Below are 19,594 nucleotides of genomic sequence, written 5' to 3' on the forward strand. Positions count from 1 at the left end.
TTCTTTTCTGTTTGTTTTTTGTTTGTTTGCTTTGAAGACTTCCTCGCAGAATGTGCATTTGCTTATTTGTCGGGAATTTGTTCTCCTCTCTCCGACTTGCTTCCCTGTTCCTTTTTTATTTATTTTTTTTACGTATTTTCATTTGGGTTTTTTCCTCCTCTGTGTTGAGCCAGTTTTATTTACTCTGCAATGCTGTTCACTGTAATTCTTCACTAACTTCAGCCACCTTTCATTATGACAGTGAGGTCCTGTGGGGTTCTCGCGCAGTAGAGACATGGATCGTTCTGTGAACGCGTCGCACATTTGACCATAGTCTAACCTCTCAGTCACATAGTCAAAAGAAAAGACAAAAAAAAAGAAATAACCGAAAAGGGACACAAATTCAGAAAAAAGTGACCTCTTTCTGTTTTTTGTTTTCATTTTTTTCATTTGACCTAAAGAGAAATGATTATTTATAACAGGTCTTCAGCTCCAGCCTGAAGAATTAAGGTGAAGAGCATTTATTCAATGTCAATGTTTTATGGATTCTTTTCAGAGTCAAAACAATACACAGCAGAAAACAATATACCAGCAGATTTTGGTGTACCTTTTTTCCTCTTTTCATTTGGTTGTTTCTTTTCTTTTCTTTGACTTCTTTTTTTTGTTTTGTTTCGTTCGTTTCTGTCATGTCGCAGTCTGTTGCATCCAGCATGGCCTGAGCTGTCCCCTTGTTGTTCCCTCCTGTGCTTTCCTAAGCTTTGAGATAGTATGTGTGTGTGTGTATGTGTGTTTGCTACAATGTGTGTGAGTGTGTGTGTGTGTGTGTGTGTGTGGTTGGGTGGATGCACATGTGTGTGTGCGGGTGCGTGTGTGTGTGTGGTTGGATTCTCTGTCTGTGTGCCGTGTGTCTGCGTGTGTTCCAATGTCTGTGTTTGTGTGTGTGTATGCGTGTGTGTGTGTGTGTGTGTGTGTGTGCGGGTGCACATGTGTGTGCGCGGATGCGTGTGTGTGTGTGTGTGTGTGTGTGGTTGGATTCTCTGTCTGTGGCCTGGGGGCTAACGGCATGATGCCTGTCTCTGCTTCACATGCTGCACACACATTTGGGCTGTTCTGTTGGTTTTGAGTATGGTTGTCATGGATTTTGTTTGTTTGTTTTACCATGACAGCATGCGCTTCAGATGATTAAACTCCCAGTTTGGTTTGTGTTATGTTGTGTGTGTGTGTGTGTGTGTGTGTGTGTGTGTGTGTGAGAGAGAAAGAGAGCAAGAGAGAGAGAGAAAGAGAAAGAGAGATAAAGTATGTGTACGTGTGTTAGGATATGTTTAAAACAATATTTCAATTACCCAACCAAGGAGCAAAAGACAGAGATTTACTGTGTATGATAATGTATAACTTTCAAGACCTACATATCTCACTACAAGTCAAACACATGGCTCTACCTTAATTCATGGCAAGGTGGAGCTGACACCTTTAGTGCAAAAAATAGGTGATAAATGAACATGCTTATTTAAAGAATATTATGCAACCAATTCATAAAAGGTGCGGATCTAGTGATAGCTCAAAGGAACACCTTTTTCAGGTGATTGAGTCCTGTGGGATATCATTATGGTTTGAGATTTGTAGAGAATTTGAAGTATTGTGGAGATGAATGAATGAGGATGTGAGGAAAATGTGATTATATTTCCCCCCTTCCCTCACTTCTCCTCTCTCTCTCTCTCTCTCTCTCTCTCTCTCTCTCTCTGTCTGTCTCTTTGTATCTCTCTCTTTCCACACACACACCGCTTCTCTTACGCAGACCATGGGGACATGGCAGAGATCCCAGGTCTGGGGGGCAGTCCTCTGTCATGGCAGCAGGGGGAGAGTGCCAGTCACATGTCGTCATGCCTCTCCTGCTCCACCGGGGGCAGCAACGCGTCTTTTGAGCTTCCACCTGGCTGCACCTGCATGCACGATAGGTGAGAGACACATCACAGCACCTCACATCACAACACACAAGACAGCAACACACCACAGCACACCACACAACAGCACAACACCACAACACACCATACCACACCACATCACCACACCACACCACACCACGCAACAACAGACTACACCACATCACACCAAACCACACACCTCACCACACCACACCACACCACATCATATCATGTCACACCACATCATGCCACACCACAGCACACCACAACAACACACCACTTCTTTTAGAGGAGAGAGAGGATTTGAAATGAAACAGGTTGAACTGATTGTCTCTATAACAGTGATGTTTTCCTTGGCTGCAGAATCCCATTGAAGATGCTCTGCCAGAACATGAAGAGGCAGATTGTGTCGAGAGCCTTCTACGGATGTAAGTGCATCGTGTAAATGAGGTTTAAAGTTCAAGTGCATGTTTACGGTATACCAAGGGTTCCATTGTGCAATGTGCATGCAAGATATTTTTATGAATGAAGCAGGGTGAATGAAGTGTCACCCTCACAGAACGTCAGTGACGTGATGAGAAATTGTGGCCTATTTTAGGAATGGCGCTGACGACACAGGCCATCTTTTTTCTGACTCATGTGACACGTCGGGTGTGTTGTGATGAGGACGGCGGCGGGGTCTGAAGTGTGATGTGTCCAAAGCGGTTTGCCACATGGCACGCTCCTCTGAGCAAATGTGGCGCCGCGCTGATCCCCCTCTTCCTGTCTAACCTCACCGCTGGCTTACACTCTCTTCTCTTTTCCTTCCTCATCTCTCTCTCTTTCTCTCTTTCTCTCTTTCTCTCTTTCTCTCTTTCTCTGTTTTTCTTTATTTTTCTCACTTTTTTCTCTTTCTCTCTCTCTTTCTCTTTCTTTGTTTTTCTTTCTTTCTCACTCTTTTTTTCTCTCTCTCTCTTTCTCTCATTCCCTCTGTCTTGCTCTCTCTCTCTCTCTCTCTCTCTCTCTCTCTCTCTCTCTCTCCCCCTCAGGGCTGGCCTACTGTCGACACCTGTCCACAGTGCGCACACACCTGTCAGCGCTGGTCAACCACAACATCGTGCCCCCGGACAAACCCTGCGAGGCATCGGGTGGCCTCAGTAAAGACGTCTGGAGCAAGTACCAGAAGGACTGCAAGGTCAGAGCGCTGGGCACAGGGCCAGAGGGATTAGAGCCGTTTACATGAAAACACAGACCACTCTTCTCCCCACTCACTCGCTCCCTCGCTCCCTCGCTCCCTCTCTCTCTCTCTCTCTTCAACACTCATTCACTCTCTCTCTCTCTCTTCAACACTTTCCCCTGTATGTCACCACTCTCTCTGTTTCTTTGTACATACTGTACTTAACTCAGTTTATGCATTTCTGTCATTCTCTCTGTATTTCTATTTATTTATTTCTCTCTGTCTCTGTCCCTCTCTCTGACTTTCTCTCTCCATCTCTCCCTCTCTCTCTCTCTGTTTAAATGTGTAGTATGTGTGTCATCTCTGTTTAAATTTGTAGTATGTGTGTCAACTGTCTGAGTTGTTTGTAAAACATGTGTCAAGATGAGTGACGTGTGTGAAGTGTGACAGGTGTGAAGTGTCTGTGTTGCTTGTAAAATGTGTGTCAAAACTGATGTGGACGACTCATCCAACGCAAACTGAATCTGTCTATGGGTAAAAATAATCTGAACCTGAAATTCTTTCTGTGCAGAACTACAAAGAGCTTGAGCTCCTGCGATTGGTTTACTATGGAGGGGTAGAGCATGAGATCAGGAAGGAGGTGTGGCCTTTCCTGCTGGGTCACTATAAGTTTGGGATGGGGAAGAAGGACATGACACAGGTGAGAACAACCAACCATTTTTTGCATGCAAAATTTCATATCAAACAAGACTGTTCCAGCGCAACGAACTTCGTCCTCTGTGTGCACAGACTAATTACAATACTATGTGTATTTGTAATTTCGTGTGAATGTTTCGTCCAAAAAATTGGACTAGTATGTTATAATTTAATCATGTCATAACTACATAAAAAGCAAACACTCATGAGGTCATGACAGAAGTGCCACTTGATCTATTGGAAAGTACAGAAAATTCAGTAAAACATTAATATTCCCATCGCTCCAATGTAAGGAATAAAGTTATATTTGTTTCCTGGTGTCATGAGGAGTCTGTGCGTGAGCTGGCTCTCTGTCTCCCCCTGCAGATCGACGAGAAGATCACAGCCAGGTACCAGCAGGTGATGCGCGAGTGGAAGGCCTGTGAGGTGATCGTCAAGCAGCGGGAGAAGGAGATGCAGTCGGCCATCTTTGCCAAGCTCTCCTCGGGGAGCAGCATCGACAGCCATGTCCTGCGTCTGGTGCATCGAGACTCCACTCTCAGTAACGAGGTAGGCTTCCCCACAGACACCACCACCACAGCAGACAGCCATGGGCCCTCTGTGTGGATCACACCCATTGTTTTTCCTCATCTTTGTATTTGGATTAGCCTGGCTAACACCAGACTAATGCAATGAGCTCTGAGATTTGTCTGGCTCCCAGGCTATTTAGCACCCATGTTTCAAACTACTTTAGCACCCATGTTCATGTACTTTTTTTTGTGCAATGTATTGTACAGCCATTCAGATATTCCATATACATAACCCTAATTGAATTTATTTTCTTTTGGCTTACTCTTTCCTTTTCTTACTCTTGTGGGATACAAGGGCGTAGATTTGGTCTCAGCTATGGTAGGGGCACATATATTCTGTTTGCAATTAAAAATGAAAGGAGCCTGGTAGCCAGCTGTCTGAGTCGAATGCGTTTCAGTCGGCATATCACATGCTTCATGTAAATGCTTAGTTTAAGACAAATAAATTATTGAAGACTTCAAGACTCACCAATTCCACTACAGAAAAGGCAAAGACCACTCTTTATATTCTCGTCCATAAATGGTCAGTAGTGGGAACTGGAGAACTCAGAAATCTCCTCTAGCCTTGTCTTGCCTTCATGTCTTAATTTTAAACGTTAAAAAGGAGATAACAGTTATCAACAATGGCAAGCCAGCTAGAACTAGAGCTCAAGATGCGCTCCCAAGTCAGTGGACTAGCGTAATGTTCAAATAGATCTGCTGCATGTGAGAGGACCCCAAAATCACCTTTGTATGTAACATGCTGTTGGTGCATTTTCACATTGTAAACGTTCTCCAACGCAGTTCAAAGTCAAACTATTCCTATTCATACACTCAAATGATGTACACTTTATGAGAATTGATAGGCTACGTTTTCACAACAAACATAATACCAATGAGTTCGCTAAAATATTGGTAGGGACAATTTTATCCTCCCAATATATTGGTGGGGAGTGGGGACCATGCAAACCTACGCCCGTGGTGGAATACCTCCTTTCTCTCTTCACTCCTTCCCTTTCTCAGTCTGGCTGTATCTCTCTCTCTCTCCCCCCGTCTCTCTCCGTGTTTGTCGGCGGTGCCCCAGGTGTTCATGTCTGTGGACGAGCCCGACCCGAGCAGCCAGGACACCCCCGGGGGGAGCGACAGCACGACGACCCTGACCACGGTGGTCACCCCCGCGGCCCTGGCGCTGGACGAGAGGCCCCTGGTGGAGTTCGACTCCCCGGACTCGGGCCTGCCGTCCTCCAGGAACTACTCGGTGGCCTCGGGCCACTCGCAGATCCTGTCCAGCATCGAGGACGGCCAGAGCATGGAGGACGAGCCCAGCGAGGAGTCCCAGTCGCAGGCGTCCCAGGAGCTGCCCAGCCGCCAGGACTCGCTGACCGGCGAGGACCGGCTCGGCGGCACGCCCGCGGACAAACCGGAGAGCGGCGCCTCCATCCCACCGTCCTTCTCCTCTTACACGGTACGAGGAAAATGGGCCGGCACAATCACCACATCCAGCGTCGGTTTTTCTGTCACTTTTCACTAGAAGATGAGACGGTTTGGTAGGACAAGGTGGAGTTTAAATCACTTTTCAGTTCAGTGCAGAAAGGTGCAGTAAACTGTACTTAGCCTACTGTATACACTGTACTTTGTACACTGTACTGTGAGAGTACAGTATATGTGAGAGTGTATACGTAGTATACGTATATCGTATAAACATGTCACATTGAGAATTGTGTGCCTCCTATGCAGATTGAGCTGCTGGACACAGTGGCACTGAACCTTCACAGAATCGACAAAGACGTCCAGCGCTGTGACCGCAACTACCACTATTTCACAACCAGCAACCTGGAAAAGCTGCGCAACATCATGTGCAGGTCCGGATCTACTCTGTGCCCTACTACCCCTCACCTTTAGAACTTTTCTGTAGAACCTCATTAGTTCTCTAGTCTAGAGCCTGTTAAATGTCCTTATGTGTGTTGTTTTGTGATTGCCAGTTATGTGTGGGAGCATTTGGAGATGGGCTATGTCCAAGGCATGTGTGACCTGCTGGCTCCTTTAATGGTTATCTTAGATGATGGTAAGTATACTATCTTTCTCTATCTACTGAGCCTCTTCTGTTAGTGGGGTATAAATAAATCAGCTTTGTACTGTAAAAAAATCTATACAGTATATCTATATTATAGTCTCTAAAATAAATGAGCTGGTTCTCATATTGAGGGGTATTTTTGTGAAATGGCACTTCTTTAGCCACGACTCTATACAGTATATCCATCATCACAGTGGATATCTAAAGAACAAATGGAAGTCCAGCTGATGCTGTGTGGAGTCCATGTGTGACGTTGATGTGTTTCAGCTCTCAGTGGTGCAGGATGAGTCACCAGCACCTTATGACTCTTCTTAAGACCACACATCCTTTAGATCCTGACTTCTTTTCTCACTTCTCATCCCCACACTCTCTCTCTCTCTCTCCATCTCTTTCTCCCTCTCTCTCTCTCTCCATCTCTCTCGTTCTCCCTCCCCTCTCCTCCTCGGTGATAGAGTGCCTGGCTTACAGCTGCTTTACCCAGTTAATGAAGAGGATGAGTCAGAACTTCCCTAATGGCGGCAGAGCGATGGACACACACTTCGCCAACATGAGGTCCTTGATCCAGGTGAGCGCTGATCCCTCCAAACACTCGGCGCTCTGTCGTGGAGATTGAGCGGAAGATCGACTATAGTTGCTGTGTGTTGTGTGTGAGTGAGTGAGTGATTGAGTGTGTGTGTGTGTGTGTGTTTGTGTGTGTGTGTGTGTGTGTGCGCTCGCGTCTGTGTGTGTGTGTGTGTGTGTGTGTATATGCGTGTGTCTGTCTGTGTGTGTGTGTGTGTGTGCGCGCCTGTCCCTGTGTGTGTGTGTGTATGTGTGTATGCATGTGTGTGTGTGTTGCATAACCTCTGTGGAGATCTGTGCTGAACCTTCTGCTCTGCCTCTTTATCTTAGATCCTGGACTCTGAGCTGTTTGAGCTCATGCACCAGAATGGAGACTACACCCACTTCTACTTCTGCTACCGCTGGTTCCTGCTGGACTTCAAAAGAGGTAAGGTACTGCCCTAGATACAGGCGCTCTACTGGGCTACACTGTGTGGCCTTCATACACACTTGGAAGTATACCACAGTTGAAAGACACACCTTAAAAACAGCAATGTTTACTTATATGCATTGCATGGAGAGATAAATACACTTAAAGTATGCTTTTCTTGAGACAAATAACGAACCCTGTGTGTATATGTGTGTGTGCGTGTGTGTGCATGTGTGTGCGTGTTTGTGCGTGTTTGTGCATTGTATGTGTGTGTGTGTGTGTGTGTGTGTGTGTGTGTGTGTGTGTGTGCATGTATGTGTGTGTGTGTGTGTGTGTCTGTGTGTGTGTGTGTGTGTGTGTGTGTGTGTGTGTGTGTACAGAGCTTCTGTACGAGGACGTCTTCGCATTCTGGGAGGTGATCTGGGTGGCTCCCCGGATCTCCTCCAGGCACTTTGTCCTGTTCATCGCGCTGGCCTTGGTGGAGGTGTACCGGGACATCATCCTGGACAACAACATGGACTTCACAGACATCATCAAGTTCTTCAATGGTGAGGGGAGGGCAGGGGAGGGGGGAAATCATTACAGCAGGAGTTAGCAGCCCATAGTACTGTATGTTCTGTTGAGTTCATTTCATTTAGTGAATTAAACATGTACAGTATGTACAGTATATTGGTGTACAAGTCTAATTAATTATATTGACCCCATCTATCAATCTATCTATCTATCTATCTATATATCTATTTATATATATGAATCTATCTACTCCTTGTTTTGTGTGCCTTTCAGAAATGGCCGAGCGTCATGACGTTCAGCAGATCCTTCAGATTGCCCGGGAGCTGGTGCACAAGGTTCAGACCCTCATCGACAACAAGTGACCTAAGAGAGGACGAGAAGAAACAAGAAGACCGAAAAAAACAAACGGAGAGGAGAGGAGAGGAGAGGAGAGGAGGCTGGAGGGAGAGACGGCTGACCACCTCGATGCCTCTGCCGATAGCGAACCTCAGACAGTGTCCCTCTCTTGTCCTCCCCACCTGTCTCGCCCCTCTCCCACAAAGAGTGTTAACACTGGTGTGTGTGTTTCTCTCTCTCTCCCTCTCTCTCTCCATGGTTCAGAGACACTGGGACCAGAGCTGCTCTCCTAACCTGCCCAGGAACAGGTAGGGGAGAGCGGGGGGGGGGCATTCCAGAGAGTGGACCCCCCCTCTCCCACAGTACTTCCAGTCTTGATATCTATTGCCTGTCACAGAATGCCGTGGTGTCAGACCGTTGAGTCGTCTGCATGCTTGTGATGCTTGATCACACTGTGACTGACGTTTTGAAGCTATCCACACCTCCAGCAGCAGTGTGCAAACACATAGACAAAACACACGCACGTGCACACACACACACACACACACACACACACACACACACACACACACACACACGCACAAACACATGCACAAACACACACACACACACTCACACACACGCATCCATACACCCATACTCATGCCACAGCTATCAGGTGGTTTTTAGATCACTAAGACATTTTGTAATGACTAGTATGCCTAATATGAAGGCCATCACAGAGTTCTTATGAGCAAGCCAGTGACTGTTCCTCCCCACCCCCCCACCCCCCCAGCCCCTCGGTATGAATCACAAGTATTATGCCTGTCCGTGATTCTGAACACTCAGAAAGAAAAAAAAAAACATGGACGGTCTTGCAGACGTTCGGCGGAGCTAGGTCGTGTAGTTGCGCGCTGCAAACAGCAGCCATGCTAACTGTGTAGTGATGTTACAGTGCCCATGTTACAGCTGCCGGCGGACCACCGGGTGTGTGTGGACGTCGTCGCCATCCCAGACTCGACTAGCTCCGTAAAGCCACGAAGAAAACGAGACTGTCCGTTTGTGACCAAAAAGACTGTGCCAACATGATGATGACTTTTTTTGTCATAGTATTTGTATTCCACACAACAAGCGCGCAAAACTTTACCAGTCGCTTTTCTTAACAAAAGAAAAAACAAAAATGTTGTTTTCTTGCCCTTGTTATTGTAATCCACAAATCCTTTCACTGCCATTAATGCCCAGTCACTTATATACAGCACTATGAGTTGATGATGATGCCTTTGCTGCATTTTTATTTCCCGTGACACTATTTGCACTTTGACTCTGCGGCCAGGCTCGCTCCGGTGAAGCCTGCTAGGAAGGGACGGCAGGTGGAGGTGCTTGTCCTGGCCGCACAGCTTCCTTTTACTCCAGGACGTCGGGGTGACCCCCACGGAGACCCATGGCTAAGGGGCCACGAGGGGAGCTGCACCAGGAGGCTGTCCCATGCGGTTGCCCAAAGGGGTTCAGTTTAGTGCAATGAGATGTCCCCAGTGCTTCTCATAGATACAGTACACACACACACACACACACACACACATACACACACACAATCTCTGGTAGTTTATAGAATCTATACACGCAACCAGCTGGTTTCAGTAAATTGCAGCTCTTGGCAAGAATTGCAAGCCACAATTAAAATGGAGGGAAGTTATATAGCACAGAATATGGATGATTTAATGATCTTTCAGTTGTTTTATTTATACTGTATGTAATCGCACTGTCAAAAGTTTTAGAACAGCCCCTTTTTCCATTTCTATTTCAATTTAATCAAAAGAGCAACATTGTGCAGCATCATACAGGATCCCCTGGCTTACAGTTAGGAAATTTGTTCTACTGTAAGATAATGACCCAGAACACCTCCATGCCAGAACTTCCTTGGAAAAGAACCAGACGCAGTGATCTGGTGTTAGGTGGGTGAAAACGACACATTTGTGAGTGTTTTCAATAGTGCTGCTTCCTGACCGATTTTTCATTCCCATTGTAGAAACAATGCCACTAATGTGTTCCGCTGTTGTATCTGCAAACTATGGCTACCTTGATGCATCAGAATTGAGATTAAATTGTGTTAACAGAACATGCTCACCTTTTTATCTCTGAATATGTTTTGTTCCGTACTTTAATTTCAGAGTAGGCTACATTGAGGCACTGAACTGTGTAGTCTCAATAAAAACTGGAAGAAGGGTGTTTTCGAACTGGTGGTGCAGTACATATAATCACGTCAGTCACAGCTCTTTATTGTTTTCTGAGAAAGGAAGGAAATGAACATATCCACTATATTGGCTTGTCACATCTGGAAAGACCTACATCTGTGATCTAACTTGCCGAATAGTCTTCCCAGAATCCTGCAGCATGGCATTTGTCACCCAGGTGATCCTTCAGGACTTCAAGTTGTGTAAAGGGTCCAATTCTGTGTGTTTGGCGGTTGATGCTTCTCATGTGGGAACTAAAGCAGAGGTTCCCATGGGAATGCATGCCCCATTTTCCCAGCACCATTTCTCGGTTCTTTAAGTTCCAAGTTCAGTTTCAGAGGGACACCAGTGCCCACAAAGAGATTTTACTGACAAAAGCTCAAGTACCAAAGCCTGAACCGACATCACCCTTTCTTTAGTGCAGACGAGCAATCTCAACCATACCTTGAAGACTGTTGTTGACCCTCACGCTCTTAATTTCTACTGTGAAACACATTGATTTACACCCTTTAGTTACACTCCACGTTTACCACAACACTGTACATACTTGAGGAAAGCCCTGGGTTTCTAAGAGGACAATGATGACAAAAATGTATTTTAAATTCTATTTTTTACGTTGGTTTTGGACAAAATGTGCTTCTAAGAACCCTGTAAAACTGGAGACTTGTACAATTTGAATGTGGGGAAAGCTTTGTTACATGTTGACTGTTATGTGTTCCTTAATTAATGTTGTGCACTGGATTCTCTGCATTTGAAACCGTTTTATTTTGGACACCAACATTTGAATGATGAAGTATGTATTGTAAAGGATGTATCATTTATCTTGAATGTAATGTATTAAAAAGGTTGCTCCTTAACAAAAAAAACAAATCTTTACATTCTTAACACCACTGATGTGGTTGAAACAGTTCAGTCTCTTCTTGAAGATCTTTCCTTCCTGCTGGAGGCGTCCTCCTTCTCTGAACGAAAGTCATGTCACGTTTACATGACACACGGTGACAAAAGTGGAGTGTGCTGTAGAGTGTAGACGGGTCCTTCTCATTTCAAACTCCACACGAGCTCCGTCTCAGGCAGACGGTTGTGTCTGTGGTCCAGTCTTGGTTCAGTGGCTAAAAGGCATCTTGGACTCCAGCAGCGCTCTCCCCTCGTTCATCCGCTCCACTAATGAGACATCCGAGATCATCCACAATCAGCTTAACTCAGAGGTGTCAGATTTTTTTTTTGAAGGGGGGGGGGGTAAAGTCACTTAAAATACGGAGCATAGCATGGACTGTTTTTTTTTCTTTCACTTTACATGTTTAGCATGGCATCTGAAGAGATTTTTTTTGAAGAAGTTCAAAATAATTTAATTTTTCTATGCATAGACCTACCACAATCATTTTTTTGTCACTTTGACGTTAGCGTAGCTTGATGTATGGAGCAGATGGGGAGGGCAACCTGCCTTCAACACTGACAATTCATTTATTACGGCTCTCCATATACAAAAAGACCACTCCATGGTAAGTACAGGTTTACAAAATGCTGTTCGGCTTCACATGATCAACACCTCGAATTGGTGATGCGTATACGCAAGTACCCAAGGAATTGCACAATACAAAGGCATGGGGGAAAAAAATCAAACATTAAAATAGATATTGCATCTTTTAAAAGCTAACTTTTTGAACTCGTTCATAAATACTTCTTTTTGCAATTGAAGTTCACTGTTTCTTCTTATAACAGAATCACAGGTTTATGTAGCGAAGGAGAAAAATTCCAATGAGTACTGTGTGATGAGAAAAATAAACAGCAATGACATTCTTAGGCCACATATGTTACAGTACAACATCAAAGGCCAAACAAGTTCTCCATAAAGTGGTGCAGGCTGGTCCATGGCCATCTGTGTGGGAGTGTGTGTGTGTGTGTGTGTGTGTGTGTGTCTACACAAGTGTCTGTTCATGAATATACTTTGCTCTAAGATGCTCTAAAATGCACTGCATGATTATGTGTGTTTGTGTGTATGCGTCAAAGAGAGAGTCTCTGTGTGTGTGGGGGTGTGTGTGTGTGTGTGTGTGTGTCTATAGCCATTCATAATAGTCCCAGCGTGGTGAGAGTGACAGATGCCCACATCCGTCTGGCTGCTATAGGCCCAGCTGTGCCCTGCGGACAGACAGAGAAGCACGTTCTGTTAAGCCCAGCTAATGGATACAGATCATGGGAAGTTATAATCTCGACATGTTAACAGAGTCCAGACACCCTGAAGCACTCAGATCTCTCAGATAACCCCCGTTACAGATTAACACTATGATATCTTCAGATACAAAGTCTACTACTTTTTTTGTCACTAGATCACTTTGCATCTCTAATTGTAAACGGCATACAATGTCTAGACTATTGATATTACAGTTTATAATAGTCTTCTCCAGCCTCACCTCAATGGGTGTGTTGGATCCTCCTGGTCTCCATCCTTCCCTAACTGGGATTGGGCTTCTCTGGAGATTTCTGGAGCTGGAGACAGACAGAAAGAGAGAAGGGAGAATCCTGTCAGTGTTTTCGAAACACAAAGAGAGGCGTTCAGGTCGACTGAATCAATCAACGAAGGACCAAAAGGACACAGGCAAATTTCAGAGACAATGAGAATGATTGTCAGAGTGCCTTGCTACATTAGTTTTACGGAGAGAAGCACTATTAGTGGAACAGCACTTCAACCTCAAAACTTTTATGCAAGTAAGGGACCCGTGAGTCACCTGTCTAGCAGGAACATCTCCCAAATGGTCAATCAGACATGTCACTGCAAGGTCTCAAGCAACACAGACGTTTTTTTTTCACTTTGAGGAACCACGTCTGCAGATCTCCGTCAAGATCCACAAACGCACTGGTTCCTCAACACAGCAGCGTCTTCTAAAACCTCAGAGATGCCACGGGGTGAGTCACTCTGGGTGTTGCCTCTTAAAATGCATCTATAAAGTTTTGGAGCAAAAGAGCCTCGAGTTCCAAGTTCTCATCTAGAGTTAGAGGTGCACTACCTACAACAGTCAGCAGAGGGCAGTGTAGCGCTGTCGGACAGAGGGGAGAGGCGTGAGGGATCAACTCATGGTGGGGTGAAAAATGTCAGAAACGGACTCCAGAGAGCTAAACCGCTAATGCGAGCGGATGCATTCCAAAACATGGACGTAAGGCAACAGATGAGATCAGAGGACTGGAGGAGATTGCAAGACAAAAAAAGGCATTAATCAGCAGAATTGCTATCGACGCACAAAGAAAAACAAAGAGAGGAGAAACAGACCTACAAGCGATCATAATGAGAGTGAACAGACAAAAAAAAAAAACTAAATCAACTGAGATTTGTTTAGGACAAAAAACAAAAAGAACAACAGGCAGAGTAGCTACCATACCTGTGACTGTTCTTTTAGAAAATCAGGTAGCTGAAATTCACCCTTAAAGACCTGGAAAAACAAAGGACTGGTTTTAGAAGCCAATACAAACACACGTCCGTTCTGAGCACAACTTCATCCTGGCTGGGTCCAAGACTGGCATCAAAGTCCTTGACATAAATTCTTCCGTCTTTAAAAAAATAAAAAAGTATGATTCATTGTTTCCCTGGAATGCAACTATGCTGCAGCTCTAAACTGATCCCATAAACTGAATGAAATGAGAGCTGTTTGATCAATAAGCCGATCTGACCATCTACCCGGCACAAAGTGTGGCTGAAGGCAGCCTTACGTAGGGCGGCCAACTTGGAATTCATCGCACAGCGAATTCTCAAGGCCTCTTGTGAAATCTCTGTTACTGTATGTCAGGCAGTTCACAGAGTGCATTTTTGTCTGTGGGAGACGTGCCTTCCCTCTCTCTTTCTCTCCCTCTTTCTCTCCCTCCTTCTCTCCCTCTGTCACTCTCTCCCTCTCTCACTGGCTCCCCCATAGGCGGATACGGTGTCAATTCCCATAATGTCCGTCCAAGTCTCTGTCTCACTCATACCCAACACTTTCTCATGGTTCAGGGCAGCCAAAGCTCAGGGATGAAAGCAAGCGAGACAGAGACAGAGAGACAGAGAGACAGACAGACAGACAGAGAGAGGGAGAGAGGGAGAGAGAGAGAGAGAGTGGGATGGCTGCTCCGAGGTCAGTGTTGACATGTGCGCGGGCCAGCACGCCGGCTACGGTCAGCGTCTGCGGAGATCCGCGGGAGCCGAGGAGGAGGCCTGATGTCCAATTAGGATGAGTCAAGCTGATCTCATTTCCTGGCCTCGCTGCCTATCTGTGTGGGACGGAAAACCAAGGGATGTGTCTGAAGCAATATTGTGTGTATTTGTTTGCACATTTGTGTGTGTGTGTGTGTGTGTATTTGTCTGTCTGTCTTCTGTCTGTCTGGAGCAATACGTGTTTTTGTTTGCACACAACACTGTTTGTGTGTGTGTGTGTGTGTGTGTCTGTGTGTGTCTGTGTGTGTCTGTGTGTGTCTGTGTGTGTCTGTGTGTGTCTGTGTGTGTCTATGTGTGTCTATGTGTGTCTGTGTGTGTCTATGTGTGTCTATGTGTGTCTGTGTGTGTCTTTTGGGGATGAAGTTGGAAGACAGGCCACCAAGAGCAGACGCATCCTTCCAGGTGAATCCATCATTTGCAGACACTTGTGTCTAAGCTTGCCTGCTGGCAGTGATTCGATGGCTACAGACCCAGCCTGCTCCATCTCTCTCCTCCCTCCTCCCCGCCTGCCTGCCTTCCCTTCTGCACACACAGACGCACAACAGCGGCAGGCCCAGCCACACCAGGGAGCTGCACACAGCCCGACTCTTAAAGGGAACGAGCGCCGCCGCCGCGAACCGGATGAAACCGCCTTGTGTTGTGAGAGCCCTGAAGGAACAATCGGAGCAGGAGGAGGAGAGGGAGAGGAGGCGGACGAGGAGGAGAGGTGATCGTGTGGGTTCAGTGCCGAGACAGAGAGAGACCCCTATGCCAACCGCTGACCATCAAGACCAAAGCGATCCCTGAGAACCTGGAGACTGGTGGCCTGGCTGCTCTTCCTCACACACTAGTCGTGTCTGTCAGTGCATGGCTAGAGCCCTCCTACAGTAAACCCATCAGACCCCTACAGAGCTCAATACCCCTCAGCCTCACCTCAGCCTCACCTCTGCCTCACCTCAGCCTCACCTCAGCCTCACCCCCAAGCCCCCCAGTGCCCTGTCTCCTGCCAGCCCTCTGTTTTGCTGTCTGATTCATGAGTGCTGACAGTGTGTGTGTATGTGTGTTTGTGTGTGTGTGTGTATGTATGTGTGCTGTGGGACTACTGCAGGGTAAACACGGGGCCCTGGCCCTGAGGCCTCTCAAGCTGGGGTGGGGGGGGGGGGGGGGGGTTAGGGCTGCCCACATGCTGTGTGTAGTCCACGACTGAGTGTAGGGGGGGTTCAAGTGTAGACCCAAGCTCATGTAACAGTAAACAAAGTCATATGTAGGTTCTATACAATTACACTATATAGTCACACTGTATATCACAGGATTACAGTATCATAACTGTACTATATTAGCATACTTCAAGAGCATTATGCAAGAGCAATAATTCTGCTGTAACATGTCTTAGGGGAGTGTACATTAGGACAGTGGCAGCAGCCAACAGAATATTTGCAGAGAGAAAGAGATAGAGTTTCACTGGTAATAGGAGACGGCACCGACATGCAGAGGCAGACTGACGGACTACGTAGTTGGGTGGGGGGTGGCTGGCGTGGCGGCCTGGAGGGTGGAGGAGTGGTTGTGTGGGGTATGGCAGGGGGTGGAGGAGTGGTTGTGTGGGGTATAGCAGGGGTGGAGGAGTGGTTGTGTGGGGTATGGCAGGGGGTGGAGGAGTGGTTGTGTGGGGTATGGCAGGGGGTGGAGGAGTGGTTGTGTGGGGTATGGAAGAGGGGTGGAGGCTGGTGGACAGGCTTGTTTGTTGGCTGGCTTCCTCGCAGTCATCGCCGGTGAGGGGGATTTACACACGTGCGAGGAGTTCCAACTGGAGGAGGCATGCACGCATGCAACAGGCCGTCTCCCTCGGGCGCTGTTCCACTATGAGATCACCGGCAGCCTGACACTGTTAATAATCACCCCAGGAAAAAAAACACAAAACGTTCCACAGCTAAAAACTATTTGTAACACACCAGACGTGAACAACGGGGAAAACACGCAACGGTTAACACAGGGGGGGAGGAAACGAACCAGCACACCGGGTTCACATGATCAAAGCAGTAAATCCTACGATTGGGGCCAGCAGGGGGGGGGGGGGCTTGGTGTGGGGAGCTTGAGGAAGGAGGGGAGGGGCGTAGCGGTGGAGTATGTGGAAAGTAGAAATGATGATTCGGGGGTGCAGGGACTGGGAGGCAGCCAGACGCTGTTGCTCGCATGCTAGCGATCGATGCGATGCGATGCGCTCCGTGACGAAAGGCAGGGCCGGCCGGGAGCCAGACGGCCCCTCAGTCCCTCGGCCCCTCGTCTGCCGGCCGGCCGGACAGCCCGCTTCCTCTGGGTCCAGCGGAGACCACGAGCCTCTCACACCACTGGGGCTCCATGCAACAGAGGCCGGCCAGCACTGAATTATCTGCATAAGACCCCAGCTCCATGGAGTCACCTCAATCACACACACACATATACTTACACACACACATACACATACACAGACATACATACACAGACACACACACACACATACACACATACACACACACACACACACCAGACACAAACACACAGACACACACACACACACACACACACATCAGACACAAACACACAGACACACACACACACACACACACACACAGACGCGGCAGTTTCCAAACACTAAAATCACGATGGAAAAAAAAAGAAACACAGCCAAGCCAACCGTTGTGGGTGTGTGGAGAGTGCGGAGCCCTGCTCCTGTCCCCCTGATCCCATCAGGAGACCTGGGAGAGCAAGTCCACAATAACAGGGCTGCCAGCACTCCAGCTGACCCCAGCTGAACTCCGCCTGCTCTAAGCCATTTGGACAACAGTCATTACTAAGACATTCCACTGACGAGTGGAACAACCCAACACCCCTCACAAAGAAAAAGTGTGTGTGTGTGTGTGTGTGTGTGTCTGTGTGTGTGTGTGTGTGTGTGTGTGTGTGTGTGTGTCTGTGTGTCTGTGTGTGTGTGTGTGTGTCTGTGTGTGTGTGTGTATGTGTGTGTGTCTGTGTGTGTGTGTGTGTGTGTCTGTGTGTGTGTGTGTGTGTGTGTGTTGGGTAGGGGTTGGATCAAATGGAGGGGAGGGGTCTCAATGAGCACAGGAAGTGTGTTTTTTTCTTCTGTGCCAGTGGGAGGTTGGTATGAGGGCACAGTGGGCCAGTCCATCACTGGGCTGATGCCCTCTGGCAGCTCACATCCGGGACGCCTGGCCAACTCTGCCAAGGCAAACCCTCACTGACGCTTTGCATAGCTGCCGAGTCGTCACTTGGAAAGCTGAATCTTTACACACACATGCACAGACACACACACACACACACACACACACACACGAAGAAATAAACAAACAGACAAGCCATACCACAAGACAGACACACAAGCACAAATGTGCAAACACACACCAACATGCCACTGCACGCATAATCAAGCACAGACAGACACAAACACACTACATAAACACAGTATGAACACACAAACACTCATATTACCATATACATTCCATCTAACACACACACACACACACACACACACACACACACACACACACACACACACACACACACACACACACACACACACACACACACACACACACACACACACACACACACACACACACACACACACACACACACACACACACACACACACACACACACACACACACACCAAAGTTCTTGTGAGGCAGTGAGACAGCTCTCCTGAGCTCATATGGAAAAGCTGACTGCTTCCCGCAGGAGAGATCGTTTCAGCTCTCTCTCTTTCCCTCTCTTTCCCTCTCTTTCTCTCCTTCTCTCTCTCTCCCCCTCTCTCTTTCTCCCTCCCTCTCTTGCACTCTAAATCCCTTCCTCCCTCTCATGCAAACACAGTCTCTGCTTTGTTGTCTTTTATCCTGGATTCCTTCCCTCTTTTCTGAGCACGCCCTTTACCATACGGCCTTTTATACATACACACACACACGTACACACACACTCTCTATATCTGGCCTGAGGTTATTTACACAGATGACACGGAAGCCGCACACACACACACACAGCACCATCAGGAGCGGGCCCCTCCAACTGTGCCCATTTACTCCAAACCTGTCTCTGCTTAATGCTAACATGGATCTCCACACAGCACGGGGGCCCTCAATCACACCCGAGCCGTTTACTTAATCTTAGTCATTAGGAGCCAACAGATACCTGTAATTACAACAAGCACTTGTCTGACATAACAGTGTGTGTCTGTGTGAGGTTATCGTTATCATCTAGAGAGTTTGAAGGGTGTAATGTTGGATAATAAATCACGCGAGAGTGAGGGTTGTTATATGTGGTTGTTAATACACATAACACCCTTTAAGCATGAATATTGTCAGTAAGTATGTGATATATAAAACGAATTGCCTTAGCAAGATTTATTGTGTGTGATATTATATCATGCTTAGGCGAGGTGAGCTTTGCTATGTGTGATGTTAAATCCTGCTTAGCGATCAGCAATGTGAGGTGTGTTATGTGTGATATTACTGCATGTTTAGGCGAGGTGATGTTTGTTATGTGTGATATTACTGTAAATTCTGCTTAGGCGAGGTGAGGTGTGTTATGTGTGATATTAAATCCTGCTTAGGCGAGGTGAGGTGTGTTATGTGTGATATTAAATCCTGCTTAGGCGAGGTGAGGTGTGTTACTGCACATGTGATATTGAATTATGCCTGGCGAGTGTGGGCGGACTGGCGGGCACAGTGAGTGGGAGGAGGTCAGGTCAGAGAGGGCGGTGCTGGCCGATAAATGAGGCCATGACTGCAACTGGGGGCAGGAAGCAGATCGCCACCCCCCACCCTACGCCCCCTTCCCATCCCCCCTGCCCCCCCCCCCTCCTCTGTCTCCAAGACTACGACCCCTGAACCTGACAGGGACACCGCATGCCTAATCGTGCAGGCAAGGGGGTCGGAGTTCAAACACAGAAGCTGGGAGCTGTAAGCCTAGAGGTAGCCTATCTATGGACAAGGATCGATGTGCATGGGAGGTAGAAACATACGTGTGTTCATTACAGGGCGCCAGAGA

At 47.1% G+C, this 19,594-nt stretch overlaps 2 protein-coding genes across 8 annotated transcripts in view; one reads left to right on the top strand and one right to left on the bottom strand.

The window, feature by feature from the left end:
• sgsm2 (small G protein signaling modulator 2) overlaps positions 1 to 11,264 on the top strand; it is a 46,086-nt gene extending 34,822 nt beyond the window's left edge. For 2 of the 3 annotated variants that reach the window (XM_062551830.1, XM_062551832.1), the window contains 13 exons: positions 1,775 to 1,934; positions 2,265 to 2,329; positions 2,930 to 3,075; positions 3,629 to 3,757; positions 4,120 to 4,302; positions 4,618 to 4,641; positions 5,386 to 5,766; positions 6,039 to 6,163; positions 6,284 to 6,366; positions 6,828 to 6,940; positions 7,267 to 7,363; positions 7,726 to 7,893; positions 8,132 to 11,264. In XM_062551830.1, the coding sequence (XP_062407814.1) occupies positions 1,775 to 1,934; positions 2,265 to 2,329; positions 2,930 to 3,075; positions 3,629 to 3,757; positions 4,120 to 4,302; positions 4,618 to 4,641; positions 5,386 to 5,766; positions 6,039 to 6,163; positions 6,284 to 6,366; positions 6,828 to 6,940; positions 7,267 to 7,363; positions 7,726 to 7,893; positions 8,132 to 8,220 (1,763 nt within the window). In that variant the 3' untranslated portion in view covers positions 8,221 to 11,264. The remainder of the gene's footprint in view (positions 1 to 1,774; positions 1,935 to 2,264; positions 2,330 to 2,929; positions 3,076 to 3,628; positions 3,758 to 4,119; positions 4,303 to 4,617; positions 4,642 to 5,385; positions 5,767 to 6,038; positions 6,164 to 6,283; positions 6,367 to 6,827; positions 6,941 to 7,266; positions 7,364 to 7,725; positions 7,894 to 8,131) is intronic. The other variant, XM_062551831.1, reaches the window with a different exon arrangement.
• A 459-nt stretch (positions 11,265 to 11,723) lies between these two features.
• tpst1 (tyrosylprotein sulfotransferase 1) overlaps positions 11,724 to 19,594 on the bottom strand; it is a 33,845-nt gene continuing 25,974 nt past the window's right edge. For 4 of the 5 annotated variants that reach the window (XM_062551835.1, XM_062551833.1, XM_062551834.1 and 1 more), the window contains exons 4-6: positions 13,776 to 13,826; positions 12,813 to 12,888; positions 11,724 to 12,540 (exon numbers count right to left, since the gene is read on the bottom strand). In XM_062551835.1, the coding sequence (XP_062407819.1) occupies positions 12,853 to 12,888; positions 13,776 to 13,826 (87 nt within the window). In that variant the 3' untranslated portion in view covers positions 11,724 to 12,540; positions 12,813 to 12,852. The remainder of the gene's footprint in view (positions 12,541 to 12,812; positions 12,889 to 13,775; positions 13,827 to 19,594) is intronic. The other variant, XM_062551837.1, reaches the window with a different exon arrangement.

This window comes from Sardina pilchardus, chromosome 13 (assembly GCF_963854185.1).
Source record: "Sardina pilchardus chromosome 13, fSarPil1.1, whole genome shotgun sequence".
In the NCBI taxonomy this organism is placed as follows: domain Eukaryota; kingdom Metazoa; phylum Chordata; class Actinopteri; order Clupeiformes; family Clupeidae; genus Sardina; species Sardina pilchardus.